General features: G+C 34.3%; 2 protein-coding genes across 2 annotated transcripts in view; both read right to left on the reverse strand.

The window, feature by feature from the left end:
* Positions 1-10,507, reverse strand: part of LOC130441234 (kelch-like protein 10) — a 41,739-nt gene extending 31,232 nt beyond the window's left edge. The window contains exons 1-2 of the mRNA XM_056774819.1: positions 10,296-10,507; positions 2,524-3,153 (exon numbers count right to left, since the gene is read on the reverse strand). Of these exons, the coding sequence (XP_056630797.1) occupies positions 2,524-3,153; positions 10,296-10,507 (842 nt within the window). The remainder of the gene's footprint in view (positions 1-2,523; positions 3,154-10,295) is intronic.
* Positions 10,508-17,481: 6,974 nt separating this feature from the next.
* On the reverse strand, positions 17,482-17,844 carry LOC130441237 (uncharacterized). The gene has a single exon (XM_056774823.1). The coding sequence runs from the start codon at positions 17,842-17,844 to the stop codon at positions 17,482-17,484; it is 363 nt and encodes a 120-aa protein (XP_056630801.1).
* Positions 17,845-18,492: the final 648 nt, after the last annotated feature.

The following is an 18,492-nucleotide window of genomic DNA, read 5'->3' on the forward strand; positions in this document are numbered from 1 at the left end:
AAATACTAGAGCCGTTCAAACTTTAGTAAGTGCCCTGCTAACATTTTGAAAATCGAATAAGTTTCCCAAGACAGGGAAATCCCTCTTAGATCGGTGGCTACTGCTCAATCGTCAGGACATGGTTTTAAAAGGTTTTAAAAAATGCAATTGTAAGGGTGAATGTCAATCAAAGAAATCTGCTTGTCGAAAAGGTAATGTATTATATAATTCTAAATGCCATAATAGATTAAGTTATACAAACAAAAAAAAAATATTAAATATCCTTATTTGTATTCTTTACCACGTATTTTTATGTATAACTCCTTTCTATAATAAATAAATAAAAAACATTGTGCTTAAATATCTTAGGAATATACATATGGCGTAGCTGCAGCCGGGCCGTATATAAATAGACTAGACCTGTTACAAACGGACTAGACAGTTCATTGAAAGACAAGCTGGTTACACATAGAGACTAATATCCTCAGTCCTTTTCTATAAGGACTAGTCCTTTTATATATGGTCTATTTTTCATAAACGGTCTGTAACATATATATATCCTTCCATTTTGTGCAGTTTTCCACTGCCCAGTGGAGAAATGAGAAGAATAATATCTACATGAGCCTTATTCAGGAAACTGTCATATATATTAAAAAAAACAATAAAACGTTTACATTACCAAGGCGGGTGAACCAAGTAACACAACACTAAAAAATTATAGAGAGATAAGACTTTTTTTTCTGATGAACAACCTATTGGACTAAGAAAAAACACATCAATAGGAACGGATTACAAAACTTAACATGTCTATTTAGAACATAAATCAGCTGAGTTAACGTTGACGCAGTAGGTATGATTGAGTAAATGAAATTATTCAGGGGTCCTTCCTATAGAAGGAGGCTGCATTTATCCCCTTAAAAACACAGACAAATAAGGGATACACTTAGAGATCTAGAAGTAAACTTTTAAGTAATAAACTATATTATAGCTTAGCTGAATAAGGAATGATTTGTTTAGAAATAGGTGTACACAAAACAAGGGAAAGAACTGCTAGAGGAACGCCACAAGGAGGATCAAAAAGATTCTAAAAATTATAGAAAGAAAAGGAATAAAACCAATAGCATATGCTGAAAATGTAGCTCTAATTTTAATACACAAATAATTGGCTACATCATGAAAAAGGTATTAAATTATATCACCTTATGGGCGGAAATAAACAGACTGACGGTCAATCATAGAAAGGCCGAAGTAATTGTCTCCACAAAAAATACTAGGTACCTTATTTCCCGCACTATAATTTATTGCACAAGAACTTTGCCTTTGAAAGGACGCTAACTAATTGGCAATTATAATAGACTCCAACCTTTCCTGGGAAAGGAATGTGGAGTAAAAGTTATAATAAGGATTCAACGCTTTCTACACCTGTAGTCGAGAAGTACTGCACATTGGGAGTAATCGGATTTGAGAAAAGGATAAAAATAAACATTTCCCTAAGAGAAAAATGGTTGAAAAATCAACCATGATAATAATGAAATCTAAATCTCAATGGATGGTGGTGTAAGACTGAAAACTGTACATATTATTCTTCAATCAGAAATCTACGCAACAGAGAATCAAACAGAAACACAACAGTAAATATATACAGACGGGCAGCCTTAAATACAATAGCATTAATAACAATAAAATCTTCAAACTCTAAGACAGATAGACTAGAATTGAGGCGAGACCAGAGGATGTCTAAGAGACAGTAACAATCATACCATAAATGGATGATATGATGAGTGGTAAAACAAAAGTGATTGCAAGATGTCAAGAGCAACTTGACAATCATTGAAGAGACACAAGATTCACGGAATACTCAATCCAGAAGACTATTGGGGTGATCACTGGACGTAGTACTATTTTCAAATGACTCCAAAAATGGAGAGTGGCGAAAGACATTTATTGCAAAGAGTGCATCAAAGAAAAATAATCGATAGAGCAGTTGGCCTCATTTAGCTTAAAAAATAGCAGAATTAGTAAAACAAAAAGTAAAAAACATTATTCTGGAATCAAAATGTTTAAAAATGAGTTATAAATAAGAAAAAGAGGCGAGGAGGGTTAGCTAGTTAGCGGAGTTTCAGAATTGTGAAAAATAAAGAGTCTTCGGACTTCCGAGTAAACCACGACCAATATATATCGCGGTTGCCCGTATTAACCTATCCTACCCCTACATGATACAAGGCTATTAAGACTGAGCATTCTCTGATAAAAACATCCATAGAATAGAAGAAGCAATCAAATATATTATAAGACAAACTTCAGACTGGGAAAGAAACAACTCCGTAACAAACTTAATATAGGAGATTTAATAGAAATTCACAAGTCATATCTTAAGACAAAAAACTAATCGATTAAATTAAATATTAATACACTGTGGATCTTGGAAAAAAAGGGAGAGCACGAATGCATTGGACATACGATTTTAAAAAGCTCGCATCTAGAGAGGGAGAGGAGGCCTATCATATTATTTTTGAGTTGACCAATTGTGGAAAACATAATTACCTGTGCGTTATCATCTCCAAATCATAGAGAAATTTGAGAGTTTCTATAATCATTGGTCTACTCTCCTCTGAACTAGACACATAAGGATGTTCTTTCACTCTTTCAAGAAAAAATTGTGTATCCAATAACCCCAATCGTATACATTTCATTAAAGCGACAATATGTTTCTTTCTTCCTTCAGGATCTTGGTCTATCCATTTTAAAACTAACTCCCATACTATATCTTCACTTTTCACATTCAAATCATCCGAATTAATAATCTCTTGAATTTCAGGAAAAGACAAAGCTAAAATTTCGTTACTTTCATTTGCAATTTCAGCAAAATTTCGCATAATGTATTTCCATGTATCGTTTGCTAAATCTGTACAGAAGTAATTCTTTGCAAATTTAAGTATACCAATACAATTTTTTGGTGTTAGATTCTCTTTCAGGAATTTACAACAAAGTTCTAGCACTCCCAATATACTTAAATAATCAGCAGTGATTAGTAGAGAATATACATTTTCGTGATTTATGTCCAGTTTTCTTAAATATATGTACACCAAAAGTTTTTGAAGCATTTCTGACGTTACACCTGGCAAATGAACTCTGTGTTTCTCTCTGTTATGTAGCGTGGTGGTAAACAGAGCCCTACAATAAATTAATTTACAATAAAACCTCACAACTTTACAACTCCATGTCACAAATTGAGATAGATATTGAAATAGATTAATTGTGTCATTTTCTAAATTGTGAACCATATCTGTTTCATAGTGAGGCGTTGAATATGTTTCAATTTATATTAATTGCATGTTTTACACAAAAAACTTCTTTTTTGAATATATTCCATGAATCATTAAATACGTTTACGTAGGTTTTGACAAAGCTATCGATAAAGAATGTGGAAATTTCCTTGTAGGGAAATTATAAAAATTATCTTCTTAATGCAACTGGCAGGTATTAGTAACCTTTTTATATTGCAAAAATATATGTACAAGTAGATTTATAGTTTAACCTACTGATTGCAGAAAATTATATGGAAAATTTTAAACTAAATTTGGATGAATCTGGAGAAGAACTGTTTTAAGGAGTAGTAATTCATAGTTATACCGTTTTCGGTCAATTACCACAATCTAAACTAGACAAATCATCTACGAAATATATATAGTGTGTTGCATTTGGAATGAAATCATCCTCATATTTTCGTTGCTTTGAATAATAATGATTTGAAATGTTATACTCGTACTAACTGCGTGCGAGGGTATCATTATATTATTTTCCCCACTTTGCTTTGTTGTTCATTTGTGAGGGAATCCGCGCACTGGGGACACAGCTTTGATTATATTGTTAATGTACCTCAAATTAATTGAAATTTGCAAATTTCCTTGTGAAAATTAATGTTTTTCACACAAATACATACTTTTCATGCTTAATATCAAGTTTTTACCAATCTTACAAAAAATTATATCAGTAAATGCAGGACCGGATTAAGATTTATAAGGCCCGGGGCTAAAATAATGACGGGGCCCCCTTAAAGAATTCGGAAACCCGGAAATATTCACAAAATAATAACAATACGTTAGATTTGTGGTATCAATATATCAAAAAATACAGAATGATGGGGCCCTCTTGGACCTGAGGCCCGGGGCTATAGCCCCCCCCCAAGCCTCTAGCTTAATCCGGCCTTGAGTAAATGGGTTATTTTAAAAGACATCAAAAACAGTAATGATAAAAATGCTTTTAAAATCTTTATTTTGGAATTATCTAGGACTATAAAGCTTTGACTATACGGTTTGGTTTCGTTATACGACGATGTTTCGAGATATGACAACACTGATGTAAATATATCTGACATTGCCATCATCAAGATTTACATTTTTAATGGTGAACGTATTCAAAACTTGTTGTCATAAGAGTGCTATTTGAGTCAATCAAAGATACTTGAAACATTCATCTTGGTCAAAAAATGGAATTCGCGACCAGCAGCCAGCACCATCTCTAGCCATCATGTTTCGCTGGTATTCTTCGCTACATGATGGTGAAGTTCGTTTAAAATTGGATATTGTGCCATAAAACGAAGTTTTCAAAGAACTTAGAGAAACCAATAGTAGAAGACGAATCATTTTTCACCACGACAATGCGAACTCTCACACATCAATTCAAACAAAAAGGTTTTTGAACATTCAAAACATCGAATTGGTGGGTCATTCGCCGTACACTCCTTGTTTGGTAGTTGATGCGTTCACATCTCATGTTTTGGAAGTACCTCAATCGGAATGGATAAAATTCTCTGATAATTCGTTCAAACGCATGCAAAAGTCTATTGATTTTGCTGGAGAACATTTTGTAAAACAATAAAGCCATGTCCAATTATAAAGTTTGTTCTGATTTATCTATTACAAATCTTAAGTGGCAACCCTCGTATCAATGAGCAGAACGGACCTAGTCGCTTTATGTGTTAGGTTTTCAGGACCCATCGTCACTATTTGTTTATGGGTAGTATTTTTTATATTATTAACCTTTTCACTGCTAGTATTACTTTATCAATAATTTCTGAAATTCATTAGAATGCGTTTATGGAATTATTTTAGTCAGTTGCAACAGACAAATGTTGAAAATCTTGCGCCCGACTTACGGGATGGTTCGCAAGCACAGATTCTTCGACTGGACCTACTAAAATGGGGCAAAGCTGGGAAAGCTTCACTGGCCCGACTATAGAAGGGCGTCGCAGTGAAAAAGTATGTAATCATAATTATTTCTAGAGCATTAGACAATCAAAATAAGATAAATTTGTGAAATGTCATTTTATGCTTTCATGTAACAAAAATAGTACTCACTTCAACTAAAAGGAGTCAATCTACTTCAACTGGCTAAAAATTTCTTATTGCCCTTCATTCATGGTAAGAAACCAAAATAAAATAAAAGTCACTAAATATAACTAGCCTGCGTGAGATCCTAGTTGGTATAAATTACTACAATTTTTACAAAAACCAAATAAGCGTGATCTAAGTATATTGGTACTCCACATCGTTTGTAACAGTGTTTGACCTCTAGAACACTACTCCTGTAGTATTCCAAACATCTTGTTATAGAATTTGGCATCTTCTTTGAGAATTCCATTAGATTTTCACTAAATAAGCGATGCAAGCGCTTGCGCGACTCCCTTGGAATCCGTGGGTTGCCTTTGCGGCCTCTCAAGTGGTCATTACAAAATCACGAATGAAGTTGCACTATTGTTAGTTGTTTCATTTGGTATCATTAAACCCCACGCTGTTTACTGAAGATTCATTGTGGCGTAGCTCTTGATCAAATATTTGGACAACTGTGCAATGAATCCGTCAACTTGTCCCAGTCAGATGATAATAGAGAAGAACTACGACGACCCTGCTAATCATTGTAGGTTGAGGTGTATTTTTCGGACACGCTTTCAAACTTGATTATCATGATAAAAATTTTCATATCGACGGGCTCAGGTCTGGCAAGTAGAAGTAGGGAAGAGGCAGAAGACATGTTAATAGTTATTGGGCGCTCTAATTAATTGAGAATGGTAGTGATGATATCGTTTTGTGGTTGTACCTTCGAATGATGGTGCGGACTATATTATATCAAATTATTATAATTGTTGGAGTATAGCAACGATGCGCACACTAAATATAATTGTGCCTGTGCGAATTGAAAATGCCAGGTAGACGGGAAACCAAGAGAGCCAAATTTTATTGCTCTTCCCCTTCCGTCTGAAGAGCCCCGAAGGATGACCCACCACGGTCAGTCCGCCACCAGCCCACGTGACAGCCAGTCGCATTCAGCAGTTCACATCCAGTTATCAGTGTTTATACAAAAGTGTTTTTTACAGTCCATTCATTTATAATTAAACGAAAGACTTTTTCAAGTGCATTTTATATACTGCGTTACGTGCATAATTTTATTCATGTATTATTGTGCTTCATTTATGTATTATTAATAAAGTCAATCTAATAATACTTATTGTTTATTAACATTTAACAACAATAATAAATGAGGTTATGCCTTGATGGATAGCCTTTTCCATGCTTCACACAGTTATCGTGATTCGCAACAGATTTTTCATAAATTGATCTCTATTAAGATATCAATGATTGATTTATCCATACGTTTAAAGGGATCTATGAAATATATATAGAAATGTGAAAGGTCCCCGACACTGCCACAAGATCAGCAAAGAGCAATAAATAATATTCACATAGTCAGTGTATTCCAATGAATACGTTGCATACTAAACCTTCAAACTATGAACGAATTCCTTTTGAAACTGATTCGAACTATAACTTTATTTCAATAAACCTTTCAAATATTGAACTCTTTAGTTCAGATAAACTGGAAACTTTAAAACAAGAATTATTAGAAAGATATTGTCTAAACGCCCTATTAATCAGTGACGAACATCCCTATCAATTAATTGAATCTTCTAAATCATTAGTTTGCGTTACCACTAAGAAAATGCTCATAATACTGAAAATACTCATCCTTTATCCTCATTCTTACCCTTCATCTAGAATCTACCCAATTCCTAATAATTATCACATAATGATCCTGCCACTAGCAGATTACTACGCAAATAATAAATGGTACGAAATCTGCATCAGTGTAGCTGAACACTTCATCTGTACGTAACATATAAGATCGCAATGCAAAATTCCGAATATAGAGAATTGCACCAAGTCAATCATAACAGAGAACTTTTCACAAGAAATCATCAAAGTAATTTTATTAGGAATAGTCCATCCAACCATAATTCAAAACCAAGAAGTTAGGAGAAGTGGCATCTTAATGACAAACGAGCCAATTGTTATAGAAGGAATACGATACAATAAGAAAACTGTGCAAGAACTTACAGTGCCGTACGTAGTCCCAATTAAGCTGCATCCGAAGCACGAAATTATGTTATAAAAACTCCAAATTCCACAGACGCATGAACAAGTTCAACACATTAAACCAATTTCACTCCTGCCGCAATTTTCTGCAAGACTCAGTATTGTTTCCTTAATCACAATTTTGATTATTTTAGCCATTTTAATAACAGTCACTGTAAAGAAACGAAAAAAAATTTCCAGATGGCCCAAGCTGCAGCCCACTCAATTCCAGATACTCCTAGATTTGTTCTCAGAGACTTCGAGGATGAAGTCAACACAAAAGGAGGGAGGAGAAATGTAAAACGTTCCCGACCCTGCCACACTATCAGCGAATTTCAAAGAACAATAAATAATATTCACATAGCGGAATAGAAATTATAAGTCATTTATTGTAAGTAAAGTATTTTTTATAAAAAGTTTAAAGTGTCTCAAAGAACGTTTCTATATGAAGTGTGAGGCTTTTTTAAATTTTTATATGAATATACCTACTTTGCTAGCCAAATGGACTTTTATCTATTCCAGGGCTGAAGAGGTTATGTTTGACACATTCATTTTGTTGAAGTGAATATAAACAAATTTTCTCCATTATTTGGTTTATGATATAACTATAACTCTTCTGGTGTCTAAAAGTATAGGTTTTTTAAACATGCATGCATAGTAGAAGTTCCACCGGTTGCATCTTCACACCTATATTTAGATTAATGACTACAATCTTCTTTGTTCAATCCAAATTGACGTCGACTGGATGTCTGAACTTGAACTACTAATATGATATCCTTCATAAAATAGTGGCAAATTAAAATTTTATTCATGACGCGTAAATTTTCTATATCCAATCTAGATAAAATTCATGATTTGAACTTCATCATAAATTCCTTGCAGTTGATTTAGTTTTGTTTATATCCGGCAGCAATCTATTAATACATTTAGTCTTTACGAGGATTTGGGAACAAATGCATCACATTAATAGATCCTCAGTGTTATATACAATATTTATTGAAAGTCATTTTGAAAAATTAACCACAGCTAACACTATACATAATCAAAAGGACACGAGCACAACACAACAATAATGAGTCATCAAGAGAAACTGCACAAGATCTACCAACATTAAATTATCCAATTTTGTCTCAAATTCGCCTACTTGAAATATACTAGCAGATCTGTCTAGGGCTTTGAACTTGAATTTTAAAAATAATCCAGCCTTGGGTCATCTGAGTGAAACATCCATAAAATAGGTGGTTTGTGGATATACCCTAATATAACACTTGTCTACTGTTAAATTGCTGTTCGTTTGTATCGCTAAAACTTGAAATGGCTGGTCTGATTTGGCTAATTTTGGTCTTGAATTATTTATTTGTAAATGTTCAGAGAAGATTTAAAAGATGAATGAATATGAAAATGCTCGGAATTAAATAAAAACAATTTTCTTTTTCCTTGATGTTTTTCCCAAATCAAATTTTTGAACGAAGCGCAGCCATAAAAGTTTTAGTTTTATCAATCTACATATAGTTGTTTGTTAAATATCAAATATTATCACAAATTAAACTTCTGAAGGTAACCATCATATTTGACAATTGACAACCAACTAATATGTTGATCCATCCTCTAAGTCGCTCGATACCTCAGACAAAGAGTTCATCCTTCTATCGTTGTGAGTGACAATTACCGCTACGTACTTTTTTATGTTTTCTTTTTTAGTTGATCTTTTGTGATAGTGACACTGTACTGCTGACATGCAAGTATTTATGCCACAATATGAAACTTCAAATGTGTTTGCGAAGCGGTTATTAGACATTGAAAATAATAAAGTCGCAGTGGACACCTCGACCGGATCACATTACACACAGATTTCTGTCACATCACAAAGTTATTTAGCGAGTCTTCCTAGATATAGCGCAACAGTTCAATAACCATAATTGGATAGGTGAACGAGCAATATTGGCGACGAAAAATAAAGATGTCGACGATCTCAATACGACCAATCAGAATTCTCTTTCGGGGCAGTTGGTTTCCTTCAAATCAGCTGACACCGTTATGAACCAGAATGACGTAGTCAACGAGTTGTTAGATTTCATGGAATTTCCTGAATTTCCACCTCACAACTTGCAGTTAAAAATAGAATCAGTTGTCATCATGCTGCGTAACATTAATCGACCTCGACTGTGCAATGGAATAGAACTGGCTGTGAAAAAGGTGATGGATAACGTCATTGGGGCAACAAAAAATACAAAGGTGAGGATGTCTTGATCACGCGTATACCGATGATTCCAACGGATTTACCATTCGATTTTAAACGTTCAAAATTTCCTTTACGTCTGGCCTTTGCGATGACTATAAATAAATCGCAAGACCAATCGTTGGAAGTTTACGGAGTAAACTTGGAGTTTCGACGTTTCGCGCATGGACAAATTTACGTCACGTGTTCGCACGTCGGAAAACCATCGTCTTTGCTTATTTACGCACCACAAAACAAAACAAAACATATAGTTTATCAGAAAGCTTTAAATTGATTACCAGACTGTATCACAACTGTGTGTGTCTGTCAATATCAAATTGAAACCTCATAAATAGCCAGTATTTCACGAAAACTTTGTTTTGTAAGTAAGCAACATCACGTGTAATTAATGGAAAATAATAATAAAACTTCATCTATACCGGGCATTTTTTTTAATTTGTTTTGATAAAAAAAGGACTCCTTTTGTTTTTTTAAGTTCATTTTATACTAAAGTTTACGTCTTTTATTTATCGATTGAGATAGTACGAAGTCTGTCTAGTTTTAAATGAACAACTACCCTTCTCATTTTATAATGCTTGATACTTGAAACCGTTATTTGCGCACCTAGTATTTCTACTATTCTAAACGTATTTCTAATAAATAGAATGAAAGTGCTAAATATGTACCTGAAATAAGAACTGCAAGCGCAGAGTATTGCTCTATGTACTGGAATTTCCGCTCCGTCATCTAAAACTATAGTCGCATCGCAAAGTTGATTGTTTTCTTTTAACTCAAAAAGAGCTTGCATCGCCTGAATACTCATGCATCTTCCTGATCCACACTCCATATGCTTTTCCATAATCGTATGGGATTCTCCTATTTCATTAATTTGAGTCATATTATTACTCTGTTAAGAATTGAACACAAGTAATTTAGTAAATCATTGAATGATTATAAACTGAAATGAGAATGAAACGAAATGTCAAATTTGAAGGATAATAAAAGAGGTTATGAATCAGTCATAGAGTCATGCAAGATACAATATAATATATTTTTTGAGAATCATAATAACGATCAGTATAATACTACTCATTAATATAATCTAATGCCGCTTTAACGATTATTTACGATTATACTTCCATACCATTTTTTTAATTTGACGATTTCTTGAAAATAACTCATTTGTTGCATTTGTGTTCGTGACGTAAACGTAGCTTAGGCCACTCTGGATGCCGAACAGAGCAACCATAAAATCACCAACTTTGAAAGAAGACGAAAGAAGAAGATTCCATATGTGCATGTACAATGCATGGCACAGTTCGCTGTTCAATATACAGAGTGAGTTCCATGTATGGAACGCCTCAATTATCTCGGAAAAGACTTGTACGATTTTTTAAATTTTTCTGTACAAGGATCTTATTATGGTGGTATGTACATTATTGTCAGATATTTCATTTTTCCGGAAAAATAATGACCTTGATTATTTGTAAATAATGTATATACCACCATAATACCGGCCGTAACACAAGACCCTTGTACACATAAATTTATAAATATCGTACGTTTCCGAGATAATTGAGAAGTTCCATACATAACACTCACTCTGTAGACGAGATTATTTGGTGAGTGTGAAAAAGGACGACGAAGCATCTAATTCTTTCTCCAACAACATCAAAAGGATTATACCACACAATATTTGATTACTTTTGCATGTCGAAACAGTCGAACTGTTAGACCTAATAAGGGATGGCATAACTGGGATAAATACTCAAATGAGAAAATATAGCTCATCAGAAGAGGAGCTTCACTCAGTCCCTTATAGCCGTTATAAGAGATAGAAAATTAACTATATGATAGTTCCGTATAGTATATATTTAAACATATTCTTAGAATACTTGTACATATAATGCAAAACACCAGAAACAACGATAAATAGCCTGAGTTATGATCTGAGACTGACGGAATTCCTGTGTGGGAACAGGTGATTTACTCCCCAGAGTAATAAGATCCGTATGCTACACAGGAATGCAACCAAAGTAAGCAGCCAGTGGTTGTTGGTGTAGTTAGCGGGCTGAGCAACCAATCGGCAGCCAAACCATGGCTTTCTTCATATGATAAGCTCCATATGAACCAATGCCCGGTGACTGATTGCCCGATTAGTAGCTTAACTTTGCTGTCACGTCTACTAAGAGCCTTAGTTTCAGTAATTGTAACCTTCCAAATCATTCGCTAGCTAAAACTAGTATTAATCTTATTGGCTAGTGATTCTGGCCGTCCCCGGTTACAACCTATTGAGTCCTATTGTACTAATTTTATTACTGCGTTCTACAGAAATGTTCAGAATAATATAAAAAAATGCACCAACCAGCTTTCTAACTTTCTAATCCGTCAAAATTATTATCTTGAACTAAGGAAAGAAATAGAAATTAAGAAAAAGTTCTACAAGCGCAATGATACAGTTTATTGTTGCTAGAATATTAAATGTCAATTGATATAAATTTAATTTCAGGAGATAAGGTGTAAACGGCCCTTTTTATATTTTATTCCATTAAAACAATTTATTAACTTAGTCATTTATTTTGATTTATCTAGTATTGTTGTGTCAGTTTTTTTATTATTTTTGTCGTTATTAATAAATAATTGAAACGAAAACAAGGTATTATCAACAATTTTTATCCTAGTTGATACACATAAGTATTCAAATCAATGGAGAGACTTCAACAAATGAAGACGTGTATGATTAACTCTCCAATCACTTGATAGGAATAAGGTTAGGTACCTGTACGTAGAAATAGCTTGCAAGTGAGCAAGGACTGTACCAACAAGTTCAATAGTGACGTTATAGGCGTGCTAGACGTAAATTTAGGAAGGGTTACTTTTCTTTTCGCTTACAAATAATACTCAACAATGGAAAAATGTTTCAGAGTGAACTTGAAATTATTTGTGCATATTTCATTTTAGTGAAACAAGTTTTATCTAAAATTTAGCTATAAGAATTTTTTCGTGAGTATTACTTAAATATCATTGGTCCTGAATAATTTCGTCAGAATAACTTAGAAATAGAACAAGTAACACATTACTCAATAAGTTGTGTGAGCAAGCACATTTTCTGGCAAAAATCGATTTTCTTATCAATGTAATCTCCTTCAAGAGCAATACAATAATTCCTACGCTTCTCTAACTTCCCAATGCCGTGGATTTCTCTTCTACCTGAAAATAGGCTCCAGGTTCAGCAATTTTTTTTTCATTTAAACTGAATTTCTTATCAGCTATTGTCTTGATGAAATGCCGTTTTTTCTTCATTTTTGCATTCAAACGATCCAACAACTCTATGTAGTATTCGCTATTGGTTGCCTCTCCCCATTGAAGACAATCGATAAACAATATACCATGCGAGTCTCAAAATACTGAAACCATAACCTTCTCAACCAACTATTGTGCTGTTGGACTTCGGACGTGGTTCACCGACTGCAGTTCAATCAGGTGATGATGATCCATGGATTCATGTTTCATCCATTGTCACATATCGATGCGAAAAATCTAATTTATAACGTATAAACATGGCCAAACACTGCCCTGAATCATCATCACGTTGTTTTTGATCGACTGTGAATAAATGCGGCACCTACTTTGAAAAAAGTTTTCTCATGGTCAAATTTTATGCATAATTGTAAACAAAATACCTTCTGATATCTTTACGGCATCGGCTATTTATCGCAATTTAAATTTACGATTAGATATAACCTAGTTGTGGACTTTTTTTATGTTTTCTGGAGTAACCACCTCAATTGGAAAACCAGAACGTTCACCATGATAGGTGTTTGAACTACTATCTTTAACTTTAGCAAACCATTAACAAATGACTCTTTTCGATAGCATATTCCATATAATACTTTTGAAACCATTGCTGAGGTTGTACAGTATTTTCTTTTTCATCAAGAAGCAATGATAAATTAACGCATGAAGTTGTTTTGAATCCATTGTTTTGAAAATAACAAAAGTAGCTTCACGTTAAGGGCATGAAATTTTACGAATAGTCTTTTGAAAGTTGCTACTTCATAAACGGCAAATGGATTTGACAATGGCAGTCACACGACTTATTGAGTGATGTATGTAAAAAAAAAATATACTTGATATGTATGTCTTCTAATTGGAAAAAACTCCATGAAATTTGAAATACTGAATTCTTCCATGCCAGCGAATGTTGACAAGAATTGTTATACACTATACAGGCCACGAATTTATTATTCGGACCTGTCAGGAAAGTTCGATAGTGTAGTATTAGGAAGTTCGATGTTAAAATATAAACGGGTTACATCTATTAACTTTTTAAAAAAGATAGTCATGATGAAAGTACGAGACAATCGATGCGTCTCGCAAATTATCAAAATAAACCTTAAATTTGCGTTATCTTTCATTGAAACTATTGTCTAACATGCGCGTGTTTTGTATTCGTCAAATATGTCGTGCGTGCTATAGGTTCAATTTACATCGTAGTAGTATACGTCAAATGTATAGTTTATAACATAGCATATCAATATCTTAAATCGACAAAAAACCAAAATATAAAATAAGCTTCAGTCTCACGATTATCTCGTAGTCATAACTTTTACCTTTATTTCATTTGCTTTCCGATCTTGTTAATTCTAAAGCATCTCAAATCATCTGTGAGTATATAACTGTTTTTTTCTTTAAAATCATCATTGGAACCAATCAAAAGGGGTATAAGTCACGATATTCTCACTTCGTAACGAATATTTCTAAAAATAATTGTAAATTTTTTTACAGATTTACTTTCTAAAAGATCTATTGCACCAAAAAATTTGGACAAAAACCATACAAGCAAAGCATGGCATTCTTAATAACACTACATCAGAATGAATTTTTTTCATATTCCTATCTTCCAATACATTAAATTCGCCTTTTATATGGTTATAAAACAAAATAATTATAGTCAAAGTACAAATAGAATTAACCAGAAACCTGAAGATCCAATTCTATACGAATTCGCGATCTATTGGAGTACCGAAAAGCAATTCTACAAATATTGTTCACATCGCTTTCAAAGCTTCTCTGCAATGAGAATACTAATTATCAGGGTCTGCCTGCAAGTACTAAGTATGCGATTACATACAGGGCAATCGCACATTATATATGGAAGTTATCAGTCTGCTTCGTTATAGACGCCTGACGAAGCATGTAGCCAAAGTACCTCGAACGGATCAGTACCTTCAATGTTTGTTGTCGAAATTCCCCGCACTTGCTCGAAAAAGATACGTAATGGTTTGATTCTTGTTTACTATTATATAATACATTAATTTTCATCGATACAACAAAAAAATAAAATTTATATTTAATATATTGAATTCCATTGTCCCTTGAGAACAATTAGGAAAAATATAAACACATATAAACACAATTTTTCTTTCATTCGAATGCCTGATATTGTTTCTTCGGATAAATTTGTGTGTTATTTGATTATTTTTTTACAGAACTCATAAACTTTATAATTTTCAGAGAGATAGATCAAATTACCCTTATTCTTAATCTATATTGAAAAATTCATTAGACAAGTTCACTGATGTTAATGTTGAAGTTATGGAAAGTATTTTACTATAAATCACGCTATATAAATAACAACATGCCTGAAACCAAATTGCAATTGAAGTCACAACAATGATTTGAATTATTTTCCATATTATTTGTTACTATATTAAATATTTATATATTTAATACAATTTCCAGTAAAACGATTACTACCACTACTGATTCTTCATTTGAATCTGCTTTTGAAAATGGCCTATCTTTGCGCTTTGAATCTCGAAGTTCACAATTAAACCTTTTTGATATCAAATATTACGGTCAGAATAGTAGGGAAAGTAAAAACATAAGCTCTCCTACTCTCAAAAATACGGCCACATATGAATAATAAAATCTACTTCATCTTTAGGTAGAACTTTGGTTGGTATTGAACTCTCGATCATTTTGGGCTGATTTTTAGAACTATTAAGAATTATTGAAAAGCAAGACTCAAGAGAGCATGAGAGGACAACTTTAAATGGAGCCCAATTAACCCCTACTGTAACCTCAATCTATATTTTCTTGAAAACGATCTTTTTTTGAAACAAATATTTAAAACATATACAAACTTGTTTGGATTATTATGATTTATTTGAAGCCTCCTACCTAGGTCTCAAACATTGGTTTTGTTTAAATTTGAAGTCCAAAAATATGTGGGATTAAGATATGGTTATAATAATTATGGTACTCATCTGCATATCCCTTATTGAAAACATATGTCGCATATATTTTCCTGAACTTCTAATAATACAATTATTATTATAGCAACATCTTATTAGCATAATAAATATTATTAAGCATAATTTTGAAGTAAACTGCATGAAGTAATTTTCCAGAGCTTCGATTTTAAACATGAGATTGATTGAGCAATTTCTTGATAACCTAACTATGCCAAAAGAATTTTTATAGACTCATTTAAGTTGCTCCTCCCCTACCAACATTGGTAAAAGGCAGAAGCCAGAGATAACTCAATTATGGAAATTGAAGCTTTATTTATTTTTTCACTATTATTAAAACACACTAACACTAAACACAGAACCGTTTTCAAGTCGAAAATTAAACGTTAAATGTCTCTTTAGAAGATGTGATCTGCACACATACTTAATCAAAACTAATGCACTATGTTATATTTTACCATAAGTTAACCATACTTCAAAATTCTCTCTACGATTTGAGTACTTGATCCCTCTTTTTATACTTCCACGTGTAGCAATTATTATTTCAATTTATTATTGTGATTGAAGTAATATATGAAAAAAATTACATCTATTTTAAGTTAGAGTTGGACAAGATAAGCAGAAAACACATCTATGTGTGCCTTCTATTCTAGTAAAATAAATCTTGTGACTAGAATTTTCATAGATATGATAGCTAGAATTTTGGCTACATTGAAAATGGCCTTTATGCAAATTGGTAGTTTGACTGATCCCAGTCTGGTGAATTAACGTCTTTGTTGCTCGAGTGACCTAGCCTAACCCTAACGAACTGCTTCTTGTAGCCATCCTTCACCATTTCTTAAAGGATTTCTTCATCCGTCAATACAAGCCTAGAGCCCACCATTTAAGCCGTTATGCTGTGTTGCTGTGTCGTCTATTTGTATATTTCGACTGGCTTCATTATTTAGAATTGTGGGCTTGATGTCCTCTTCAACTATACTCTGTTATTATTTTTAACAATCACAGAGGCCATTTGATCACTGGCCATCAAAATGTTGACTTTTACTTTTCTATTGAGTGCTTTTGTGAAAATGTTTGCAATCTGTTTGCTGCTCTCGACGTGTTGCAGTGTCACAGTGTTGCCGACGTGTTGCTGAATGTGTTTTCGTGGTATCTCAATGTGTCTCTTGCCTCTGGTTGTCTTTCCTTCGTGTGCATTCTGTAACATGTGAATCGCTGATATGTTGTCGATTTTCAGAGTGATCGGCTGATCACTTTCCAGGATACCAAGTTCCAGTGCGAGTCTCTTGATCCAGCACACATCTCCAATCACAGACACTGCGGCTCGGTACTCGGCTTCTGCGGTTGAAGTCGCTACCAAACGCTGCTTCTGTGAGTACCAGACTACTGGTCCTCCTCTCATCACCAATACTCCACTTGTCCACTTTCCTGTCTCAGGGTCTCCTCCGAAGTCTGAATCGGTGTATGCTACGAGTTCTTTGCCTCCTCCGAAGTAGATTCCTGCTGTCACTGTCCCTCTCAAGTACTGGAATACACGTTTCACCATCGCCTAATGGCTTTTCATGGGATTGTTGCAGAATCGACTGAGGTAGTTCACGGCGAAACTGATGTCTGGTCAAGATATTGTAGCGAGGTACAACAAACTCCCTATCGCCTCGCGATAGTTGTTCTTCGCCGGTAGTGCCTCGTCGTTCTTGAAATCTGTTTTCTTGGTGATCATTCCTTGCTCAATTGGTGTGGATGCTGGGTTGCACTGTTCGAGTTTCATCCTCCTCAAGATCTTCTCCGTGTACCGAGGCTGATTCACGAAGATTCCATCTTTGTCGACCTTGATTTCCATGCCCAAGTACGTCAACTTGTCCTGAACTTTCTCACTGTAAGTGATCTGAAACTCCTTGCTTATTTCCTTCAAAAGTCTGTATATTCTCTTTTCATCTTTCCCAATTATCAGTCCATCATCCACGAAGAGTGAGAGCATAATGCTCTTGTCCTTGGTGTAGTAAATACACGGGTCGTCATCTGCGTTGATCAGGCCAACTTTCTTTACAAAGTGTGTAGTGACTCTCTCGTTCCACATCTTTGGGGCTTGCTTAGTCCGTAAAGACTCTTATCCAACCTGCAAACTTTACCTGATCCATTGTCGAATCCTTCAGGCTGATTCATGTAGATGACTTGTTCCAGATTTCCATACAAGAATGCCGTTTTCACATCGAACGATACCAACTTCATTTTCTCTGACGCTGCGTGACTTAGTAGTAGTCGAATCGATGCATGGCGGGCTACTGGGCTGAATGTTTCCTTGTAGTCCACTCCTTCCTTCTGTTCAAATCCTCTGGCTACGAGTCTGGCCTTGTATCTTCCATCTGCTTTCTCTCGAAGTACCCACCGACATGTGATAGGTTTCACTCCTTCAGGGCAGTCCACCAGTTCCCAAGTTTTCATTTCCTTTAGCGAGTCGTACTCCTCCTGCATTGCTTTTCTCCACTTTTCATCTTTAAGTGCCTGACTCACCGGAATGTCTTCGGAATGGCTACTTTTGCGCTCATTCCTCCATATCTGTTATTAAGTACATAGTCTTTCAGTCTCGGTGGTGGTTGCAAAGTTCGACGATCTCGCAAACTTCTCC

Source organism: Diorhabda sublineata, chromosome 3 (assembly GCF_026230105.1).
Source record: "Diorhabda sublineata isolate icDioSubl1.1 chromosome 3, icDioSubl1.1, whole genome shotgun sequence".
NCBI classification, from domain to species: domain Eukaryota; kingdom Metazoa; phylum Arthropoda; class Insecta; order Coleoptera; family Chrysomelidae; genus Diorhabda; species Diorhabda sublineata.